Genomic DNA, 22,464 nt, shown 5'->3' on the forward strand with positions numbered 1-22,464 from the left:
GCACACTTTCTAGCGTCACATCCAGTTCTATTTTTTCAGGCAGAGAACAGTGCTTCCACCACATCCTTTAATCCACAGATTATGTTTCCTGATTGTTAGTCTACTTTTCATGGGTTAATTTCCAGCAAATAATGCCAAATTTCTGCAAAGAAACTCTAATAGGTACCAAGGCTGTTGAAGCATCAACACTTTAGACAGATGGCATCTGTGTGTGCCTCCGATCCCCTTCTCCTTATTAGAAGTGAGAAAGTGGCAGAATGATTTATTTCAATCCTGCCTGCCAAGTCTGCTCAGTCTCTCTTCCTATCAAAGACGCTTCCAATTTGCAACTCTCCTAATGCTGATGTGTCCAAACTAAGATAAAATGGTGCTGTCAAGGATGACGTTGATTTTCTATTACTGTCTTTTAAGGCCTTTCTGATAAAGGAAGAGCACAAGCCTCTTTGCTCAAGGTGTTTGTGCTTTCTGGGCCACAGAGGTTTCACAGAGGACAGTGAGAAAACTTTTAACTCCAATTAACCAGTCAGTGTCCCAGAGGTGGTGCCAACTGTATGACTTGGAAAATCATCCTCTACACTACAGTGACTCCAGGGGAGCATGATCCTGCCAGCCAAGTCTGGGATACACGATGATCTGATCTGGTTTACTCTTGGGTTGATGGGGAACACAGGACACTTCTCAAAGACTTGTCCTGTACTGCCTTTGCCAGTAAACAGGCAAGTGCCAGCTCTGCTGCGAATGGTGCTTTGAATTGTCATTGCTTTAGGGAAGAAAGAAAAGAAGCGGGGTAGATCCTGGAGCTTCTGCTGTGTCTCAGATGCTGAGTCTCCTTAGGAGAGCTGAAGGCATAAGATCTGCCTGCAGTGCACTTGCCTTTCAGCAGTCAAACACACTGCTGCCTGATGACTGCTACCGGTTCCTGAACACATTTTAAATAGAGAATAGGTGTTTAATTTTTATGACTTGAACATTTCTCACATCAGCAGTCTAACCCTACAGAAGGTGTCCAAAGGACATGTGGTGCAGCATCCACAGGTTGGTATGAACTCTGCATCTGAAGCCCTTCAGCCCTGTATTCTAGGTATAAATTAGAGTTTATACATTGTCCTGCACAGGCTGCGTGGGAGCACATGGGGCTAAAGTCCAGCTGGGAAAGGCATGATGGGGAAAAAGGAAAGCAACTCACACAGTCAGGCACTACTCTCCAGCTCAAAGAAACCATCTCCCATTTGAGCCTCCCAACTCTCCTCCACACTGCATCCTGGAGAGCAGTGTGGAAGTATGAGGCTGGAAGGAGGCAGGGGGCAGTTTCATGCAGCCAGGCCTGCACTCTTTCTACTCCAAACCCTTCACATTGCAGAGTGGAAGGACCAGAGATCCTCAAGCATCACCTGGGCCAGGAGGAAAGGAATAGAGTCACACATGAACTGGAGCTCTGACCTCAGCAGCTATTCTTCAAGAGACATTATCTACATCTTAATGCCTGGGACCCAGCAAAGGGGCTATTTCCCAGAACTGCTCAGTGCATCAGGTACTGTCAAAAAAATGGAGTGGCTCACCAGAACAGGAGTCTCCCTACAGCACATACCCTCCATTTCTACAGCAGCAGTATGGTCTTTCAAGTCTTCTTTGCAGATCTGTTTTAATGCTGGCATTAGACTACAGAAGACTAAAGCTAGTGTGACAAACTACATCCAGAGTGCTAAAACTATGGGTAACAGATTAAACTCTTCATCTACTCATACCTACAAGCTCCACAAGGAGCATGAACTTACCACTTGGTGAGGTGAATGAGCTCATGTGATCCAGAACTTAGGAACAGAACATAAGGGAAAACACCATGAAGAAAGTTAGGAGCAAGTGTTATAGTCTGGGTTCATGTGCACATATCTCCACAAAGTAGATTAGCTTTTCTTGAAGAGAGCTCTTGATGCATATAGATCTTGGAGCGCACCAGAAATGTACCCAGGGATTATGCCACAAACTGGCAAAAGGAATATGAAACTCTTAGTGCAGTTAAACTGGTAAAACAATCAGTGACTGAACCTGAGAAATGACAGAGCCAAGAGCTAAGGACAGCAAATCTAATCATCATCCCTCACATCATTCAATCAATTTCCTTTAATCCCTTTTTTCCCCTAGTTTAAAAAAAATGCACTTAGCTAATCCAATCATCTGTATTTAAAATATATCTAGTAAGGCCTATAATTGAATTATTGTAGAGCTTGTTCTAAAGGTTATCTTCACAAGTTTCTGGAGAGCAAAGCAGTGAGGAATCACACTTGCCTCAAATAGAATTCTGCACCCTGAGGATTTCTTGAATATATATTTGGAAGAGACACACCCCAGCGCTGACTCTACTGCTGTCCAACCCTCCTGCATAACTTGCACAACTAGAGTACAAATACATTACCATGCAGTTTTTCAACTTTCGCTCAAAATGCAAATCCTCCCCTGTCCATCAGCCACCTTTGTGTCAATTTTTGTCACCAATAAATATTTTGAAGAGGGATGGTCTTTCAGCGAGTATTTGCTATGCACTGAGGAACTAAGGGATGGAAACATGATACCAATCCTTGTCTTAAGAAGCTCAAAAGTGACCAGAAGCATGTCAGGAGAAGGTAAAATAAGCCCAGATTGATGAGTGGGAACAGAGTCAAAGGGGACATGGTATGAGATCTGAACAGAGAAAACCTGGGAGGCCAAGTGAACATGGAATCAAATAAAGTCATTAAAAAGACAAAAAAACCCCAGTCAAAGTCATGTCCCCTTTGACAGTCAAATTCACACATGTAACCTTTTTACAGTTGCATTTTGGATGCAACAGGGAAAGGGAATCTTAGGAAAGTAAGCAACCAGATCTGGAGAGATCTCATGGCTGCAGATAAAGGAGGAAGATAGGACACTTCCAACAGTTAGAAGAGTAAATTGCATTATAAATTCTTGAAGGCAAGTACACAAGAGTAAATAGAACGAACCATGGATTGGCTTGGGTTGGAAGGGACCATAATGGTCAACTCATTCCACCCCCCCGTGCCATGGGCAGGGACACCTTACACTAGAACAGGTTGCTCAAAGCCCTATCCAACCTGGCCTTGAACACTGACAGGGATGTGGCACTCACAGCTTCTCTGGGCAACCTGTTCCAGGGCCTCAACCCCCTCCCAGGGAAAAATTTTTTCCTAATATCCAACCTAAACATATTCTCTTTCAGTTTGAAGCCATTGCCTCTTGTCCTGTCACTCCATGCTCTTGTAAAAAGTCCCTCTCCATCTTTCTTGTAGGCTCCCTTCAGGTACTGGAAGGCTGTAATTAGGTCACCTGGAAGCCTTCTCTTTTCCAGGCTGAACAATCCCAATTCTCTCAGACTTTCTTCATAGGAGAGGTGCTCCATCCCTTCTATATAAGTAAGAACAAAACTGAAAGGGGACCTAAAATGGTTTTCAGGAGCAAACAGTTTCTAGGGAAAGATAACATGAAATTATCACCATTGCCTCATCTCTAACATATGAGCAAGTAGTGACAATCCCTATAAAAGAGATTCTTCAACACAGTAGTCTTAGTCCTTCTTCCCAGTGTCTGTTCTTATATCAGCATGACCTCACAAGACAAAGGCACTGTGGGGTACAGGCGTATATAAAAAGTTCCTAACACAGAATTGAGAACACTTCATCCAGCCCTGCAGCCTGCTGAATTCAAGCCTACAGCTGGCAAAGAGCCTCCCCCCACAGCACAGTCTCTACTTCTGTTGCACTGACAGAGATTAATACAATAAATGGAGTCAACCTTCTTCACTTACAGGGCAACCCCACAGACTGTTTCTGAAGAACAAAATGCAGGAAACTCTCTTACAGGCAGCATTTTTGTTCTAGCAATTTGAAGTAAGAGTCTAATAGGCCGTCACTTCTATAAGCAAGCTCAAATCAAACTAGGGACAAGTGGATTGAGCAAAATTTTGTGAGTGACCAAAAGCAGCAGCTTGACCAGGGTTTGGAATATGAATACAGACACTAACATGCCACAGACAGCACCAGCCCTTCTCTTTTATTACAATAGCAACTTACAGGTGATCATAAAGCTGAACCCTACGAAATACTGAGAAAGCAACTGCTACCACAGCTAGCGGGAGCTGGATGCTCTCTGAACCTTGTATAAAGATGATTAGATTGTGCAAATCAATGTATAGAACTAAAATCAAGTTCAGAAACTGTAATCAACCACCTGAAGAGTACTGCAAGTAGCAGAATTCCTTTCTGGAAGTTTGCTGGGCTTTGCATGCCTAACTCATTTTCAGAAACAGTAAAATTTCTTCCCTACTAGGAGGTGGAATTATGCAAAGACTAATTCAAAATGTCTGCAGCAGGAATTGTTTTAACAGCATCTTTCTGCCAATGGCTTAGACCATCTATGCTGTACTATCCAGGGAACTAGAGCTATGGCAAAACCCAGAGTCTGCCTATGTTTTCAACCCTTTCTAGCACAGTACACTGCAGAATGAAGCTGCTGCTGGCTGCTAATCTAAGCCAACGTAACCTCAGGTCAAAGAGAACTTCTGATTTCAAAGCAGCTGGGATGACAATAAACAGCTTGCAACACAGCCTGACTCAGAAGTCTGGAGCTCATGGAGATCTCGGCCTCAATTCTCACCCATAAAGCAGCTGTGCACAAACAAACCACTGGGAATCTCTGCTCCAAACAGTGCTGCTACTCCTGTGCTTAGGCCTCATTTTCACCAAATGGATGGAGAACAAGAGATCAGCAACAAGTCAGCTAGCAGCAGTGAGACATTCTCTTACCTTCCATGGCGTATTTCATATCCTGGGCAAAAAGACTCCACATCACCTCTGCGCTGATCTTCCCAACTGCAAGCTCCTGAGGAAACCTGAAGGGACATTCGGAAAAACTTTGGCATGTGGCAGAGCAAAAGGCTCTCCTTTATTCAGCTCTGAGCTACACTATGTGATGAAAAGCTCAACATTAAGGAACTTCCTTCACCCTAGATAAAGGTCCAGGTGAAAACTGGAGACCATGAACTGGACTCTGTGGCATAGATTAAGTAATCTGAAAACTACACTGGTTTTAACTCAAAAAGCCAGGTCCTGGATGTCATTCCGCGTAGAGATGCATAAAATAATTCTGGGAATATGATCTCAACGCCCTTGTACCTTTTTCCCTTTCCTTGTCTATTTTTTTCATTCTCCTTTTCAAGGGTTACTAGGCTGACAGATGAATGATTATTATGTTAAATCAATGATCATTAGGGCATAATCCAGCTGTTCGTGTATAATACCTTGTCAGATCTCTCTCTCTCTCCTGCCCTGTGGGACTGTTGGAGTGGTGTCACTGGTTAAACAGACCTGTTTCAGGTTCCTTTCCAATGCTGTGCCAACTCCACCCAATGCAATCTCCCACTGCTGCAATGAACACCATGTTCCTAAATCACAGTGTAAGGCACCATGGCACCACTGTGTGCATTAACATGCACCCCAGAACTGCTCAACATCAGAAAAAAACAAAAGAACTCTCACCCCATTTTCAGGTGCCTCCCTGAGTTCAGGATTGTAATAATCAGGGTGTTTGTGCTCGAACGCCAGCGTAACTGAACCTTTTGAAACTCTTCCATCCCAATCAAAAAGAGTTATTTATAAAGACAGAGACAGATAAGACAGAAAGACAGACAGACAAGATAAGTTCTTCTATAAATGCACAAGTGACAGAAGAGATAGAAAGCAGCTCAACAAATAAAGCAGAGCACACACAGACTAGTATTAGCCACACAGGACATGGAAGTTTCTTACTGATTCAGGACTGGGGTATAGGAATTCTTGTCCTCTTCTATGATGGAAACTATCAAAGTGATGAGCTTGGGCCAGAAATCAAGGTTCCTGATGCTGGGGCCCTGTTCCTCAGGAGGAAGGTCCTGACTTTTGTTCTGGGAAGGAAGCCATTGGAAAAACAGCATCAACTTTAAGTGGACAGAAAAAGCTGGCAAATGTAGATCACCATTGTGGGCCCTTTCTCTGAAGAGCTTAAAACTAATAATGACTGCTGGTAATTTGCCTGATCTAATGCAAAACACAGTAAACATGCCAAACCATGTTGCTTACTGGTGGCCTCAAACCCAACTAATCACTGTTTTGTCATTTACCATGCCAAGAGCAGGCCAGGCTCCAGAAGACCTGCTGAGACATTATTTTCCCTAAGCTTATTCCAAATAGTTGCTTTCTAGCCACCTGCTTGATGACTATATCCACACTGACACATTGTGTGTGCATTACTACACAGTGGTCGGAGGAGCTTTTATGGATTTGAAAACAGCTTGTGTCTAGAGGCACCTCCTAAACCCAGTGCAGGATACTGGCTGCTAGAAAACAAGGTAAAATTTCACTGCTCGGGGTTTATATATGCTAAAGTTTCCTGGATCAGTCTACATCTGCTCTAATTGGCTTTTGCTCATTCAAAGCTACATCAAACCTTCCCTTCACAAGTAACTGCTGAGGCTGGCAAAATGCATCATAATTAGTGTAAAACAATTATCATCCTCCACTTACTAATTAGCGCTCATTATTTGATTACAAGTTTCGTGCATTCAGAAGATAACAAGTCACGTAATTTTGTTTGTGTTGGCTTTTTGTATCAATTAGTATTCTCGTTATTATCTTAAGAAAATCAGAAACTTGGACTTCAGCCTTCTTATCAGCTACTCACAGGGTCTGTCTGGTACTCGCGACTGTACAGCTCATGACAGTTGTTGAAAATGTACTCGTAGGTGGAGTTGAGACAAGCTTTTACACAGTCCTTCACTACCTGGCTGGCTCGGGGTGGGCTCTGCAGCTCTTGGACCTGACAAGGAGACAACAAAGAGAGTCAAACAAAGAATTGCTCATAAATCAAACAGGGAAGGAACACACCACCGGTTTGGGAACCACCCAGGGCTTGGTGGATCTGCTTTCAGCGACTTGTGCTATCGGTGACCTGAAGCCACAAGTGGGTCACTCTCCCCAGGCATCAAAGAGCACTGATGACACTTATCTCCCCACTGGACCATTTGCAGAATAAAAACAGATTTTGAAAGGCCAAGGAAGATTCCTCAAAACAGACAGATCATGTGCCTTGATATGTGTTATAATCTGAGCCAAACACGCAATTTCTGCTGAATTTATAGGATTTTGTTACGAAGCCAGCGAGTAATCTTTCCCAACATTGGAAGAATGTGCAGCAGACCAGAAGAGCAGATAACATCTGATCTGGAAAGTCTTACTGAAGACCACTCATATGCCTTTAAATACAAAAACTTGCATTAAGGACATCTTTCATCACAAGCTTTATTGAATTTTAAAGCACACCAGAATCCCTAGGGTCATGCCAACTGATACGCCTTCTCCTCTTGCAACAGCAGCTGTTTTCATTATTTCATTGTTATATTGCTTTAGAAAAATGCTGCAGGAGCACTTTAAACTAAACAGATAGGCAGGCATCACCCTGCAAATACAACAATAACCCAGCAATTTTGATACTGTCAGTATCTCACAACTTCTCAGAGTATTTCTATAAAGCAAACTTTCAATACAGACAGATTGCCTGAATGAACACTCTTAAAATGAAGTTCCAAAACATCATTTACCCTAAGGGTTAGGAGTAAAATTTTAAGAACTTCCTGAAACAGTTCAAATTAAACACTTGTTTTTTGATAAGATAAGAATTTCTATGTGACATGTACAAACAGATGACAGTAGGTTGTAAACTTTTAAAAAAAAGTTTAGAAACCAATAATCAGGAATCAAAAATAATCTCATTACACACTGCTAGAACAATAAACTTAACTATGGAACCAGCACATTAGCATTCATAAGAACTCTCCTGGACCTCTACTGAGACATATTATCTTGTTGCAATATTTTACCTTCCATGAGATAAATTATAAAATATTTACTAGATAAAAGATAGTGAATAGATGGTAGTGGCTTATGTTACAGTTAGTTTTATAGGAAAAGCTTCCTAATGATGTTAACAGAAGCAAATTATCTTCCTAAAACTAGCCAATTTTCTTTATTCCTTCTCCTTTCTTTTTTTTTTTTATGCCATATTTATGACTGAAGAACCCTAGGCAAAAAACAATTTACATCTTCTCAGTGCAAAACACAGTGAAGTAAAGACAAAATGTGGATGTTTATACATGTTCACAGATGATTTCAATCTTCCTTAAGTGTCTAAAGCACAACAATGTTAAACAATGCTTTGAAAATGGGAAATCAACTCCTAGGGGAAAAACTAAAGAGATGCCATTCCCATCCCCACCCATATCACTACCTTCATCCTGAAAAAGGTGATGCTGGTCAGCAAATCCACTGTAGACTTCAGGTCCTGCAGGCGTTCACGGCTGCTGGCTGGGAAGTTATTCTGTTGACAGAAAAGGGAAATCCTGTTGGAAAGCACAGCCAGATCCATGCAAGGCTACAAGGATGTGCTAAATAAGGAAACTGTCTTGGAAACATTTCCTGCTCAAGAAGCTTGTACCAGTCAAAACAATGCTCAATAAATAAGGCCTTTTTGCTGCAGGAGCTTATCTGTTTGCTTAATTAAATAGATTCTCATAAGAACGCAAAGTCCATGGATGCCAGGAGACTGACAGCCCTCGGCAGCAGGAAATCTCTCCTTGGCTGTTGAAGAAGCAGGCTGGGAGCAGCCTCACCCCTGGCAGCCCTGGCCTCTTGCCTGAGGTTGCCTGTGTGGGCCCTTTCCTTTTTGCACTCACTGCTTGGTGTTTTGGCTTCCCTTCTGAGATGCTGAGAGATGTGGTGTATTAAAAACCTCTCCAGAGAAACAAACTGGACTGAGAAGGAAAAATGAGCACTGTTCCCTCTAAGAAGATATTGTAACCACTCAGCCACCTGTAAGACCCCATCTGCCAAGGTAACTTATGCATCCTTCGGTGCCTCCTTCCCTCTAATGAATTTATTTTACACACTCTTCCCATCACCCTGCTGTCCACAGCTGTACACGCCTTCCTCTTCCACTCTCTGGCTCCCACTGAAATTAGAAGTCTTGTCCCTTCCATATATGACACATATTTGTGTATGTGCACATATGTATATATATGTGTGTAAATACATATGCTGAATGCAGAAAGCTTCGCTTCTTGCATGAGATCCTCCCTTTCTGACCTCAGGCACTGCACCCTTTCCTACACTCCCACTCTCTCCAACCTGTGTCCTTTAACTGCATTCATGTTCTTCAGCAGGGTCTTACATTAAAGCTGATACGATTCTTGGTTTTGCTGCAAGTACAATAGCAAAGGCAAGCTTCACTTGGGTAATCCCTTCTTGTTTGCAAGTTCAAAAATTATTAGATACAAAGATAAAAAAGGGCAGAGGAGAACAAGTGTTCACTTTTTATTGAGGACTTGCAGAAAAATACAGTCTCTTGACAGTAGTAATTGAGTATTACTGCAGTTCAGCTAACCACTGCAAAGAATTTAATTTGCAGTTATTTGTAGATGCTCATTCGTAGATAACTCTCCTTTTAAGGTTAACTTGTCTACACATGGGCTCTCTGGAACTCAGGGTATTTATCAAAATCAAAGCCTTTGAAGGGTCAAGATCTAAGTACAAACCACTGGATGAATGTGAAATGCTATCTCCTGTCTTGAAAGCTGCAAACTAACACCTTTTCTTCCATAATTTAACCTGCCCTTCAGGGGTCTTAAAATAATTACTAAATGGTCTCAAATTGCTTCAGACGTTTCTCTAAATATAATGGCAGTTGGATAACACCTGAAATATTTAAACTACACAAATCTTTCCCGGTCCTTTATGTAAGATCTTACTCGTCTGTGCACAGGTCAGTTGCATTAGCCACTGAAAAGCAGCTTTTAATGAAGACCAAGCAAACAAAAAAGGCATCACTGCTACAGATTCCTATTGCCATGCTTTGATAATTTGCCTTCTGCTACTCAGTGGCTCTGTTTAGACCTTCTCTCACTAGTACTGTAGCTTTAGAATAGCTCTTCATACAATATTCCTTTTATCTTCTTTTGCACCCTGCCCCTTTTCCTTTTTGTTTTCTCTTCCTACTGCACTTCTCTTAATCTGCTCATGTTTTTCTCTTACATATGTTTTTCTGCGTTTCAGATGAATGCACTAATCAGAAGAGGATCTAGTTTAAAATAAATAAATAAAATGAAAGCTCACATTTGCCACCATTTTTACAATTTTCAATTAATTAATTACCAATTGAAATAATATGGCAAGGAAATTAAGGAAAAAAAAAGCCAAGTCATGTGATAAGACTATATTGACTCTGCAGTAGCAGAGGAAGAAAACAGAGGGTTTATGAAGCCTGTTAGACTAATGCCAACATTTAAAACTCATCTCTTCACAAAATGTTGAAGAGGACAGAATCTCAAACCTGACAATACATCTTGTAGATCCAAAATTAGGGACAGTGATTCGAGTTTGCCAAACCTCAAATACGTGACAACATGGCTGTGGGTCCTCTAAAATATTTCTGTCATACTAGGGGAGAACAACTCTATTTTCCATTTTTAGATGACACCTGAAGGAGCTGATAAGAGTAATTAAAATAATTTAATCCAATCCAACTTGCATTTCTGGGAGAGTGTCAGAGATGAGCACAGTTCACAATCCTCAAATTATTTCAGAAGGCTTGAGGAAGTTATAATGGAGAAAAAAAAACATGATCCATGAGGAAACCTAAATGGTATATTTAAGTAACAAGTTTGTCATGACAATTTCTTAAGACACAAACTACACAAAAAGTTAGAAACATACGAGAAATCCAAATGGTGTGTTTCCCCTCTGCCCACCAGAATGCCTGAAAGGACTATATTTATTCTCACTCACCCTGTACATTGAGAGATCAATCCGAAGTGAATTATGAAGCTGGTCCAGAAGCTTTACAAATCGTTCTTTCTGTTGAGAACACCAATAAACATCACTTATCATCACTGTCCAATCGATGTTCAGAATAAGCAGTAGGCTATCAGGTAATTAGTGTCAGATCTCATAAGAGCAGGAGGAAGCAGTATGGATACATGGCGTTGTGTAAACAGTGTTTTCTTTCAATTCTTGGATTTACTTTTAAACTGTAATTATTTCTGAAGTCTGTGTAATGTTAGAATTGTCAGAAAAAACACTCCATTATTACTCTGAAGTAGAGGCAGAAGAGAAACCCCTCTGATTTCTAGTCTGCAATTTACACCAAACTTGTATTTAAGAGAAAATATTTATTCAGAGATGGATAAAGTACAGCAGAAAAGAGTCTAATTCAGAGCAATAACACAGCTGCAAGATCTTATCTATTAGTTCAGTGACAAGTATTATAGGCTTCTTGTGACATATCTTCTTGAGGTCAGATTTCTCCACTGGATTCTGATTTGGCATTGTGAACACCTCCTCAATCTACTCATGAATTCTCAATCTGATGGGAAGCATAAGCCTTTCCAAATACTTTGCCAGCATACTCAGCTCCACCACCAGTTATGTCGAAAATATTTTAACCATTAGAGGGATAGACATTTCTTGTGGCTTTGAGTTTGTTTTTTCTTCCTTAAAGCAGTTGCTATTTTTAAAAATAAAGTTCTGAAATTACTAGATCACATGGTATATTTCAGCAACAGCATCAACAGGCAGAGTTTAGTACTGTTTGCTCATTCCATACCATCTGTGCTCTACTGTAATGTGAACATAAAGAATAAACATCACAATGCATTACACTGATTGGTAACAAAAATGCATGATGATGACGACAATAAACCCATGCTCTTTGTACAGTCTGAAAGAGTTTTACTGCTTCCAACTCCTCACAGATTTAATGTTCCTTAAACAGGAGTTATTTATTGAAAGCTGGAAGCACCGTAGGGAAATTACAGAAGTCCAGCTGTAACATCACCAAACACACAAACATACCCCAAAATTGGAGGCTGCAAAGCGGTCCGAAGCAGACACGTTTGTGGAGGCAGTGGTGTGTGCATAATAAGCATTGATATTGGCAAGTAAGGTGCTCATCACAGCTGGCACGCCTGGGCACATGTATTTAGAAGAGAGACATGCAAAATGCCTGCAAAAGAACAGTTCTGTAAGTCATTCTGGTCTCCCTTGTGTAGCAGGGCTTGACTTTACCCCTTTAATAGACCCCGTGTTCTGGCGGGCACTGATGAACAGATGCAAGTTGTTTAATCCCTTTACGCAGCTTTCCAGCATCTCAGAGCCTTTTTTCAGAACGACGCCATCTAGACAACAGCTCAAAATGAGAAATCCCTTCACTACAGCCCTTTCTAGATCATAAACCAACTGTTTGCTGCCAACAGCTTGTGACTCCAGTCATACCCTGGGTCTTCATGCCAATTCCTAGAACCAAGCCTGACACAAGGTAATTTATATAACTTGCTGCTGCTCAAGGCAGACATGGGTTCTGAGGTGACATGAAGCAGCAGCAACTGCCTCAGAGAGGCACAGAGAGAGCACACACGCTGGTATTTCTGTGCTGCACTGATATGTGATTCCTTATGGCTGACCCTTCCAGCCTGCAGGAAGCATGCACGTTCATTTGCATTTTCCCATTCTCTCATTAAATGCAAGGAACCCTCCTTCACAAAATCTCAGCATTATGCCAGGAGCACCCAGGCTTGTGAAATGATTAGATAATCAAAGAAAATCCATTAGACATACGAGGGGAAAAAAATGATCAGAACTTAAGAGGTCTTGTATTATGGGACATGGCAAGTAAAGTTCATTCCAACAGGCAGGAGAGTTGAGATGTTTTTAAGCTGGAATCCTCAGAGCTCCCAAACGAAATCTGGAAGCTACTTTCCGAATGTAGCTTTCTCCTTAAGGGACTCACAGAATCATAGAATAGTTTGGGATGGGAGGGACCTTTAAAGGTCCACCCCTACAGTGAACAGCAACATCTTCAACCAGACTAGGTTGCCCAAAATCCCTGACCGTGAACATTTCCAGGGACAGGACATCTACCACCTCTGGGCAACCTGTCCATCCAGGGTTTAGCACCCTCATTGTAAAAAAATTTCTTCCTTTTACCTAGCCAAAATTTACCCTCTTAAAAGTTTAAAATCATGCTTGCTACATGATACTTATGTACCAGCTGGTCATCTAGGCACTTGGTAAATAAATATAAGCACATAAAATGGCTTTGTTTAGCTTTAAGAAGAGAAGGTGTGAGGAGTGGGGATCTAATCAGTGTCTTGACTACTTAGCAGAGAGGGGAAAGTTATAATCATAGAATCAATCATTAAGGTTGGACAAAACCTCTGAGATCATGGATTCCAACCATTAATGTAGCACTGCCATGTTCACCCCTAAATCATGGCCCTAAGTGCCACAGCCACACGTTTTTGAACACTTCCAGGGATGGCAATTCCACCATTTCTCTGGGCAGCCACTCAGTGAGAAGACTGAGCCAGGTCAAAATCCTTTTAGAGGGAGGACTAAAAGACAGGCAGCAATATGCTGCAGCTACAGCATAAGCAATTCAAAGCACGATTTTCCAGTCTGGATTTTAACCAGGAATTTCTTTCCCAGAGTAATACAGCCTGAAGACAGGAGCCAAGAGAGGTAGCACACCTTCATCCTTGGAAATTTTCCACTTACTGAAAGAGCCCCGAGCAGTCTGGTCCAACTTCCAAGTTAGTCCTGCTATAAGTAGTGACTAGACCTTCACAGAAACCTTCCAATTCTTTTCCATTTTGGCTTTAACCAATAGGCAGAAAAGCTGCTTGCAAGGTGACGTAAGAACAGTTCATAACTCATCTAAGGACCCATAACCCAAAACTTTCAGCTTCTAATGTGAAAAAGTTCACTTTTGTCTGCTACATATTTACATCTGAAATAAGAAATGAGCCAGGCACAGCACTACTAGTCTTTAAGAAGAATGACTAATCCTAAGTCCAAGTGAAAGTATAGTGACAAGGAAAAGGTTCTTTGAAGATGAAGAACTCCATTAGTCTAGCTCCAAAGAAGACAAATCAGTTGCTCCATTACTCAAACTTTCTATAAATGCCTTCAGCAGCACCTGGGAAATCAGTCACTTCAAAGGACTATAACAATTGCTGCAACAGTTGTGTAGGACAAGTACTTTCGCAAAACCTCATCCCTTCTCACATCATCAGAAGTATTCATGGGAACCCTGAGCAAAATCTTTTTAACAGAAGAGTTCTCAAATAGGGATTTTTGAGAGTCTTAAAACAGCAATGTCTCAGCCACCATTAATAAAATATGGTCATTTACGCTAGTGAAGTTGGTGTAATTCCTTAGAATTAGTTTTAAAGGTGTTCACACAAAGTGTTGAGATAGAAGCTTAATTCCAGCACTTTGTCAGACATTAATTTCTAGACTTTGAGGAAACTGGTGATTCAGAGACAGGCTCACAGCAAGCCCCATAAGGAGCAGCTGTCACTGTCAAGCCTTCCATCACCAGCACACTTCATCATCTAAATAGTAAAAGTCACATCAGTTAGTTACACCAATTATGTGCACTGAAGACCACACAAAATGTGTCTTACGTCATGGCCTGGTATATTGATTCAATGCCGTAACGCATCGCAAATTCATCCACGATCTCTTGCGCTGTCTCGTCAAAATACACCTTCCAGGCATCATCTCCTTTGGCATCAGGGATCTTCACCACCCCATTCCCTTGCACATCTGTGAGATGGTGAAAGAGGTTCTGAAAGACAAAGCAGGAATAGGTTTGTGTGTGAGGCTGCTGAGGCCTTTAAGCAAGATTCACGAAGATCTTGGAACTGCTGAGGTGGTGGCACTAACACAAATTCCCTTGTTCTCCTCCTCTTTCTTTCCCCCTACCCATTCTGTGTTTTCTGCTTTTGCCTTCTTTTCTTCTTGAGTGCTCATAGCTGAATATTTTGCATGTGGATCTATAACTTTACCCTGCAGACATTGTGAACAATGCAGAACAGTGCTTCAGTGCTCTGAAACCACACACTAATTAGTTTCCTGAAACCTACACATTTCTGTCCTCGGAAAGAAATGTCTTGGACAACCTATTTAAACTAGCTGACATTACAGCTCTGTATCAGCATTGTAATTATTATCATACAGCAGAACAGTCCAAGAAGTGTTTTTTCTTCTGAGAAGGATACCCTTAAGATCACCCCTAGCAACTAGACACTTGCATTATTATTCATCATAACCTTTCACTTTATCTAACACTACAAAAGTTTTCAGCTATCATTGCTGTGCAGAAATTGCACAATCAGCTCAGTGGGTTTCTCAGTTATCCTCAAATTCAAGACACTTGCAGATTCATCAGCCTTTCAGACAGCTGCCTTCCTGCAGTAAGGGGTGCAAAAGTCTAATGATCTCATTAGTAGCTAGAGGACTGTGCTTTACACTACTATTTTTCCTGATTAAATTATACTTGCTGTAAATCATCTTCATTTTAGAATACACAAATGAAAGAAGGGGATACTTAAAATGAGACCTATTTGCAAAAAAACCGCAGCAAGTGATCATGGATGTTCAAAGGAAAAAAAAAAAGAAACAGCTTATCAAACAGAAGCCATCACTGAATTAAAAAACAAATATGTATTGAAGGAGACAACGCAGCCTACTAAAAGAAGCCTACTAATGTTTTTTCTAAGCTCCATATCTGTCCCATAGACAGCTCCTTGGTAAGGCCGGAAGACACCACAGGACTCATCCAGCCCAGTGTCTGGATAAATATGTTGTTCCTGTTGATGAACGATCTACTCTGTGATGCAACTGTCCTTCTTGTCTAAGATGAATTTACTTAAACCTCCCTGGACTTTAGGATATTCTTGTATAGAGGGTTCTGACTACTCTTCCTTATTCAGGCACTCAGAGTCTCACCCTGCCACCCGATTCTCTTTGACATAGGTAGACTGGGCACCATGCATCTCTCCAAGGCAGGGTTATTCCTTCAGTCCTTTCCCTAAGTCATCTTTGGGTTTCTTCCAACTTCTGCAGCATTGTCTCCCCAGCTCAGCCCATCCTGAGACAGGTTGGTACCCAGTAACCTCAGTTGATCATCTGTTCCCCAAAAGCACAGCTCTGTTCCCCCAAGCTGTTGCACATAACTACACACCAGTGTAGCAGAACAAAAGAATTTATACCACCAATATATGCATCAACAGCCAGAAACAAAGCCCTCCACAATCATAATTTACCTACAAAGCATTTTAGTATGCATCCTCTAAAGAAAGACATAGCTCCGGTACACATTGAAAACATCACTCAAGGAATTTCAAAGGTTTCTCCACATTAAACTCATCTTTAATTGATTCTGAGTGGATCCAATGCCTCATCTCTGCCTAACAGTAGTACAGCTGTGACACGGAATGGACTGAGCCAGCCAGCCCCCAGCATGGGGGACACAGCCTAAAGCTGCCTTTGCCTTTCTGACAAATGCAGGTCTGATGATTCACTGCGTTACCAGGCCTGCATAGCAGGGAAAGCAAAGCTCACCTAGGGCAAAGCGGCACATTCCAGGGAAATGAATGTCAGAAAATTGCTTTTTCAGTAGTCAGAAGGAATATGGTGATGTTCCCGTCTCTTACCTCGTGAAGGCAAGTGTACTGAATATGATATGGAGCCACCTTCTCCTCGCCTTTGATCTCCACACTGATTTGCAGACGAATAGCCCCGGACACTGCAGACTTATCTGTTCTTTTCTCTAGAAGGAAAAAACATCAGCAACTATATGCATTGTTCATGTTCAGAGCACAGACATTTTGGGGTGACAACACTGGCAAAGAAACTGCTGGAAGCTCAGGCTGAGTCATCCCAGAGAAAACTTTCTCTTTTCTTTCAAAACATTGAATACTAAGTAGACATCAGCAAAACAACTGCCATGATACACCCTCAATATGACACATCTAGCTAGAACTATGTACATTTTTAGACATAAGACAGCCTTTCCATCAGCAAATGTGCTACAGGGTCTTGGATTCAGTCAGCTGAACTAGAACCACCAAGGACAGATTCCTTTCCTGAGAACAGGGCTGAATGATGTGGAATTCTTCCCTAACTTCACCATAGCCCTGAACTCCTGGGAATTGCTGGCTGCCCCTATCAAGAAGATTTTGGATCTCCTACGACTATTACTGTGCCTGTCAACTCAGCACCATCTAGTTACTTGCTAGTACTTTCCTCAACAGTCACTGGGAAAGGTCTCAACAACCTGTCAACCCAGTGCAGTGCACTTGATGGTTTTATAGTCAGGCAAAACGTTTGTGTTAAAACAAAACAAAAAAAAGGATGTATGTAAAAGGGCAGTATGCCTCCAGCACAGGTGGAATACAGTCCTGCCCCAAGCATTTCACCCATTGTACTTTTCAATGCCTGACAGACAAAACTCATCAACCCTCTGACATGTTACACTCCATTTTATCTGGGATAAGCTTTGCAGCTGCTCTGCAGTGGCATCATGTACCCTTTGAAATCATGTAAGTTTTTTTTTATTTCCTTTCTTGCAAGTTGTCCATATGCATCCAAGTGCTATCAAACATTCCCAAACTAACACGTAACATTTTCAGTCCCAAAGCCCTGCTCACCAAGGTTGTACCACACATCCATTTCTCCGCTCAGAGTACGAACTTCAATGATTGTCTGCCCCAGGAAATCATCTGACTCGCGTTTCAGTCTCTGCTTGACACGAGACTTGATGTCATCATCTTCATCCCACACTCGCACCTTGATCCGGTCAGAGGAATTATGGCACTCACTGCAAACAAGAGAAGTGTAATTTATTTAAGAGTGCATAATGCAGCCAACATTTATATGCGACACGCTTCGCGTTCCTCTTGACCCATTCATTCAACATTAGAGGGATGTATTAGCAAAATCTATTAGCAAAATGTAAACAATGCCTGTTTATTTAAAAGTGGAGCATCTGGTATGAACTACTCAACAACCTCTTGGTGCGCTCTAAATGCTCCTGTGACATGGCAGATACTGCACTCCAGATGCAAGCTGAAGGACTGCCCTGCCCTGACCTCGACCACCAACTTCACACTTACTAAGTGGTTGTGACTCTCCTGCTTGTCCTCACTGTCAGCAGCAGCTCCCCAAACTTGGGAATTCTCTTCACAGCTGACTGTGAAGCCCACAGAAACCTGGAGATAGCTAAACTGGTAAATGCTTTCATATACCCCCCAAAAATGACGATGAGCATCTCACTGGTTTCAGTAGCTCATTCCATCAATGACCCTCTGTTCAGCTGTAGGTGCTAAGGGCTACCTGTATTTATGCAGTATCTAGGACAGCACAGTCAAGGTCTGTGACACACACCCTTCACGCTGGTTTCTAAGAAAAGGATAAATAGCTCAGGTGGAGGTAGATCTCTTACTTCAAAATAGTCACAAAGCAGTAGTGTATGAATGCACAATACATTACAACCAAATGATGCACATACTGCCTGAGGGGAAAGGGTGGGGTACAGTAATTACAGCATTGGTATTTAATTACTAGAATTGATTCTGCCCATTATTCACAGCTTAGACTGATACTTTCTGCTCTGAGCAGATCAATAATGACATTTTCATTAAGAGAAGTAGTTTACTGTTCGATAAATTGGCACCCCTCAGTTTAATGCACAGGCAGAATTTGCAGACTCTCCCTCTTTTTTAGGTGTTCACCTTTTGTAGATCCAAAAAAGCTCTTGGATGACAGAAGTGGGTAGAACTGTATTATAAGAGCTCTGCTCATTTACAGGGCATGCAATAAAGCAATTTGAATGCTCATATGAGACCATGACAAGGGTGATTACTCACCATAACCACTACAAATGTCTACCCTCAAGCAAATAGAATATATGAAAACAGGCAACTGCTGCTGAAGGCCTGTTTTCCAGCCTTTTTAACATTAACATGCTGCATCTGTTGCTAAGCAACAGGGAGAAAGAAGAAATGGGTCAGAAGAGATCTGCTAAGCCTGGTCAATAGGATATGGCAGTGACTGGTATGAGCATGCTCTCTCCCAAGAAACCATTTGGGCTCTTACTGCCACCACTGTGATTTAGGACAACATTTAACAGATGTCCATGCAGCTCCTACTGATTTTTCCAGTAGAGAGGGATAGCTGGGAATTATATGGACAAAGTTAGAGGCGATTCCATGCAGTTCTGATCACAGACAGAGCACATCACTGCTCCCTGTCTTTGCTTTGCAATCAATGCTGTATTTAGAGTTCAGAAGAGAAGAGGTTCTGTGTTTGTCTCCTGGCTTTATTCTCCTCTCCCTCCTTTTTTGCTGCAAGAACATCTTCCTTAACAAAATCATGCAGCCAAGTGTTCACAAGCAGGGAACTCCTGGACTTGCTGTTCCTTGTAGCTCTCAAATTTATCTGAGTACATTGCCATATTTACCAGCAACACAGTGTAACCATGCAAAAGAAATCCTCTCTTCCTGACATGGTGTGCTAAAGTACAGCCTGGCAGTTTTGCAGAGGCTCAGTGTTGAGAAATGCATGGGTGCCTAAAAACACAGACTAGCACACACTGCCATTTACAAAGCATCAGTAAGTTAAGTCCTGACTTCTTTAGACCTCACCTTCTGGTGTGACAGCTCTTCGTTAGGAATGTTTTGATCTTGTTTCTTTGCTACCAATGGTCTTTCCTTAAAGAAAACATTCACTGTTCAGACCTAAATCTAACTTAGGCAGTCCCACATGCATCATCCCACGCTCCTGAGGTGGCTGGCTATCATCCTTCACTCGACTACAGCAGCATAACTCACTGCTAAGTGCTACAGGAAACTTTCCAGTACCAATTACTGAGCTACTGAAGCTTCTATTTTACCACACCTTTCTCTGCTGTTTTTAAGAGACTGCTCAGTTTGTATTCTTTATACTGGTCCCATGCCAGAGAGTGAGTTTTATCACTTGCTCACAGCATCTGAAAGCCCTGAGCTGGTGGCTCACCATAAAACATCTAGGTCTGTAAGAACCACAGTCATTGCTTTCGGTGAAGTAAAACAAGTGTGTCAAATCCAGTTTACCTTCCAGAGAGCACCCCAAAACAGAACGATGAATACTGGGAGACTTGGGCTTGCTGATTGGTAGCAGTTTTCTAATTAATTAGTTAGTTAGTCATTAGTTAGTTTTCTAACTAATGACATAGCTTCCAATTTGTGACAGCATCACGACTCTGTAAGACTGTGGCTAACAAGCTCTGCTGCTAGAAGCTTTCCCCTTCATTAGTACAGGAGCTGGCACATTTCTCAAGATGCCTGCCCCAGTTCTTGCTATGTTTTTATGAAGCTTGATTTCACTGTGTGCACACATACGTCTGTCCACCCTCCCACAGCCGAGCTCCCACAGCTTTCCCAAGAGGATTCAGAGAAGGAAAGTGACCCCACTGAAAGTAAGAAATTACCAAATGCTTTCAGGTTCTCTTCAGAGTGTGAGAGACTGGAAACCATGTTTGCTATGTACACGGCTCAAAAACTGTCTCTTGTTTTTTATCCATATCATCTTTATGTTTACAGTGGTGCCACTTTTACACTTAAAGATACCAAATAAAGTAATATTTTCCAGAAACAGCACATCAAAATTTTAAGAAAAAATTTAAATGGTGATTTTATTTTTTTCCCCATTAACTTTTTCTGCCTGAAGCCAGTGGCTGCTGCAGAGGAAGCAAGCTGAGCTTGGTTCTGCTGACTTGCTTTTTATCCCACTCTCTACCTCCATTCTCTTCTACCGCTTCTGTCTTACCCAGCAGCAAAGCCCCAGTACCCACACACATCCCCTGCACTGTCAATATTTGGGTCTCTTCCCATGCCCAGCTAGCAACTGGGCTGAGGGGAAGCACGCGAGCACACGAAGCTGTAGTTAATTCTGTTCTGCGCACACAGTGACATGCCCACACACACGGCAATTAGTATATTGGTGGCTAAACAGAACAAGTAACTGTTGAATTTACACTATAGTTCCTCCCACAATGAAGTTAGTAATTTGCATCCTTCTAATCCAGCTCTAACTTACCAAAAAAAAAAAAAAAAAAAAAAAAAAAAAAAAAAAAAGAAAGAAAGAAAAAAAAATTGCAGAAAGTGATTCTTAGTTGTGAGATCTCTGCCCACCTTGGGCCAAATTGGCTCAGATGATGTCAGGGGTCTGGGAGAGAGTATTTAATGTGCCTTGTCTCCTCCAAAATGTGGAGAGAAAGAAAAAGGAGAATGACCAGAACACCACTTTTGAACCAATGATTCGTACTTTGAAAGTAAAAACACCCAACGACATTTGTGCTGAATTTGCTAATTTTGCTTTGTAGAGCTGACAGGCTAATAAAGACAAAACAGAACAAGTAGATTTAAGCAAGAACAGACAATGAAAATGAAGGATCAGAGGAAGCAACAATATATTGCAGATTTAAAGCTAGGTTGAAGCCCAGAATTAAGTAATTTTATTGTATTTTGATATTAAAAAAATATTTATGGTTCAAAGAGTCCAGTGAATGTCTATATGTCCATATTCTGTGAGCAGTTTCCTTTCAGTGTCATGGCTGATGCAGTTCTCAAGAAGGGCCTGTAAAGTTTCACAGTCTGGTACAGTGGACATTTCAGACAATGACAGAGAAAAAGAAAGAAAGAAAGTGCAGAGCTCCTTGCAAAAATAATGGATGAGAGAGCAGAAGCCAATACTTTAGGACCTGTGATCATTTTAGGAGGACAGCTTTGCTCCTGAGGAGCACGGCTTAAAAAAAAAGCAGAAGCGATTTTTTTGGAAAATGAGAAAGGAAAATGAGAAAGTTTAGTCACCAGTATGAGAAGGTCCAGTAAAAAGTTATAACAACATACAGAGAGAGCAGGAAAAAAAGTTGTTTGGGGAAATAGTGTGGCTGAAAAAGCCGGAAGATTTGAATATGGTTCAAATGAAGTGTCATGACACGGCAGCTCTGTTGTGGCCAACCTCAGTGGGAATGGAAGGCAGAAAACTTCTTAGAATATGTTCACTTTTAAACAATGATAAGACTCATCTACTGGGGAGAAGAAAGGACAGGGGAGAAAACACCACAGGCAAAATTGGAGTGGTTAGAGAATAGAGGAAAAATCCTTAGTACCTTAGAAGTTAAGCACGACAGCACAATAATATGCCCTGAGAGCCAGTTGTTGCTAAGAACAAAGAAATGAGTTTTCTGTTCTTACTGTCATGAAGCTCTTTTCTTAGGGGAACAAGTCTAATCATTTTCTGTTACCCAATGCTACAACACCAACTGACAAATTAATGGTGCAGTTCTAACTACAGAGAGCAGATAAAGTGATTCTGAGCATTACACCCTTAGTTACATTAATTCAGCTTTCCAACAGGTGCTTGCTGCAAGACCTCAACTCTGCGATCAAATTTAAGTCTCACATTGGTAACTGAGCAGGGAAACAAGTGGTATTTTATCAGAGTGCCAGTTTCAGTATCTGTGGTACCTTGAAAAAAAAGAAAGCAAGGAAAACTGGATGGC

The 22,464-nt window shown here is 41.5% G+C and overlaps 1 protein-coding gene across 8 annotated transcripts in view; it reads right to left on the reverse strand.

The window, feature by feature from the left end:
• The window catches only part of UNC13B (unc-13 homolog B), a 208,782-nt gene that overhangs the window by 44,975 nt on the left and 141,343 nt on the right, over positions 1-22,464 (reverse strand). For all 8 annotated transcript variants that reach the window (XM_017819075.1, XM_017819074.1, XM_017819069.1 and 5 more), the window contains 9 exons: positions 17,570-17,739; positions 16,574-16,689; positions 14,540-14,703; positions 11,928-12,078; positions 10,863-10,931; positions 8,311-8,400; positions 6,709-6,843; positions 5,799-5,932; positions 4,797-4,882 (listed from right to left, as the gene is read on the reverse strand). In XM_017819075.1, coding sequence (XP_017674564.1) covers positions 4,797-4,882; positions 5,799-5,932; positions 6,709-6,843; positions 8,311-8,400; positions 10,863-10,931; positions 11,928-12,078; positions 14,540-14,703; positions 16,574-16,689; positions 17,570-17,739 — 1,115 coding nt within the window. The remainder of the gene's footprint in view (positions 1-4,796; positions 4,883-5,798; positions 5,933-6,708; positions 6,844-8,310; positions 8,401-10,862; positions 10,932-11,927; positions 12,079-14,539; positions 14,704-16,573; positions 16,690-17,569; positions 17,740-22,464) is intronic.

This window comes from Lepidothrix coronata, unplaced genomic scaffold, assembly GCF_001604755.1.
Source record: "Lepidothrix coronata isolate B3197 unplaced genomic scaffold, Lepidothrix_coronata-1.0 Scaffold72, whole genome shotgun sequence".
NCBI lineage: Eukaryota > Metazoa > Chordata > Aves > Passeriformes > Pipridae > Lepidothrix > Lepidothrix coronata.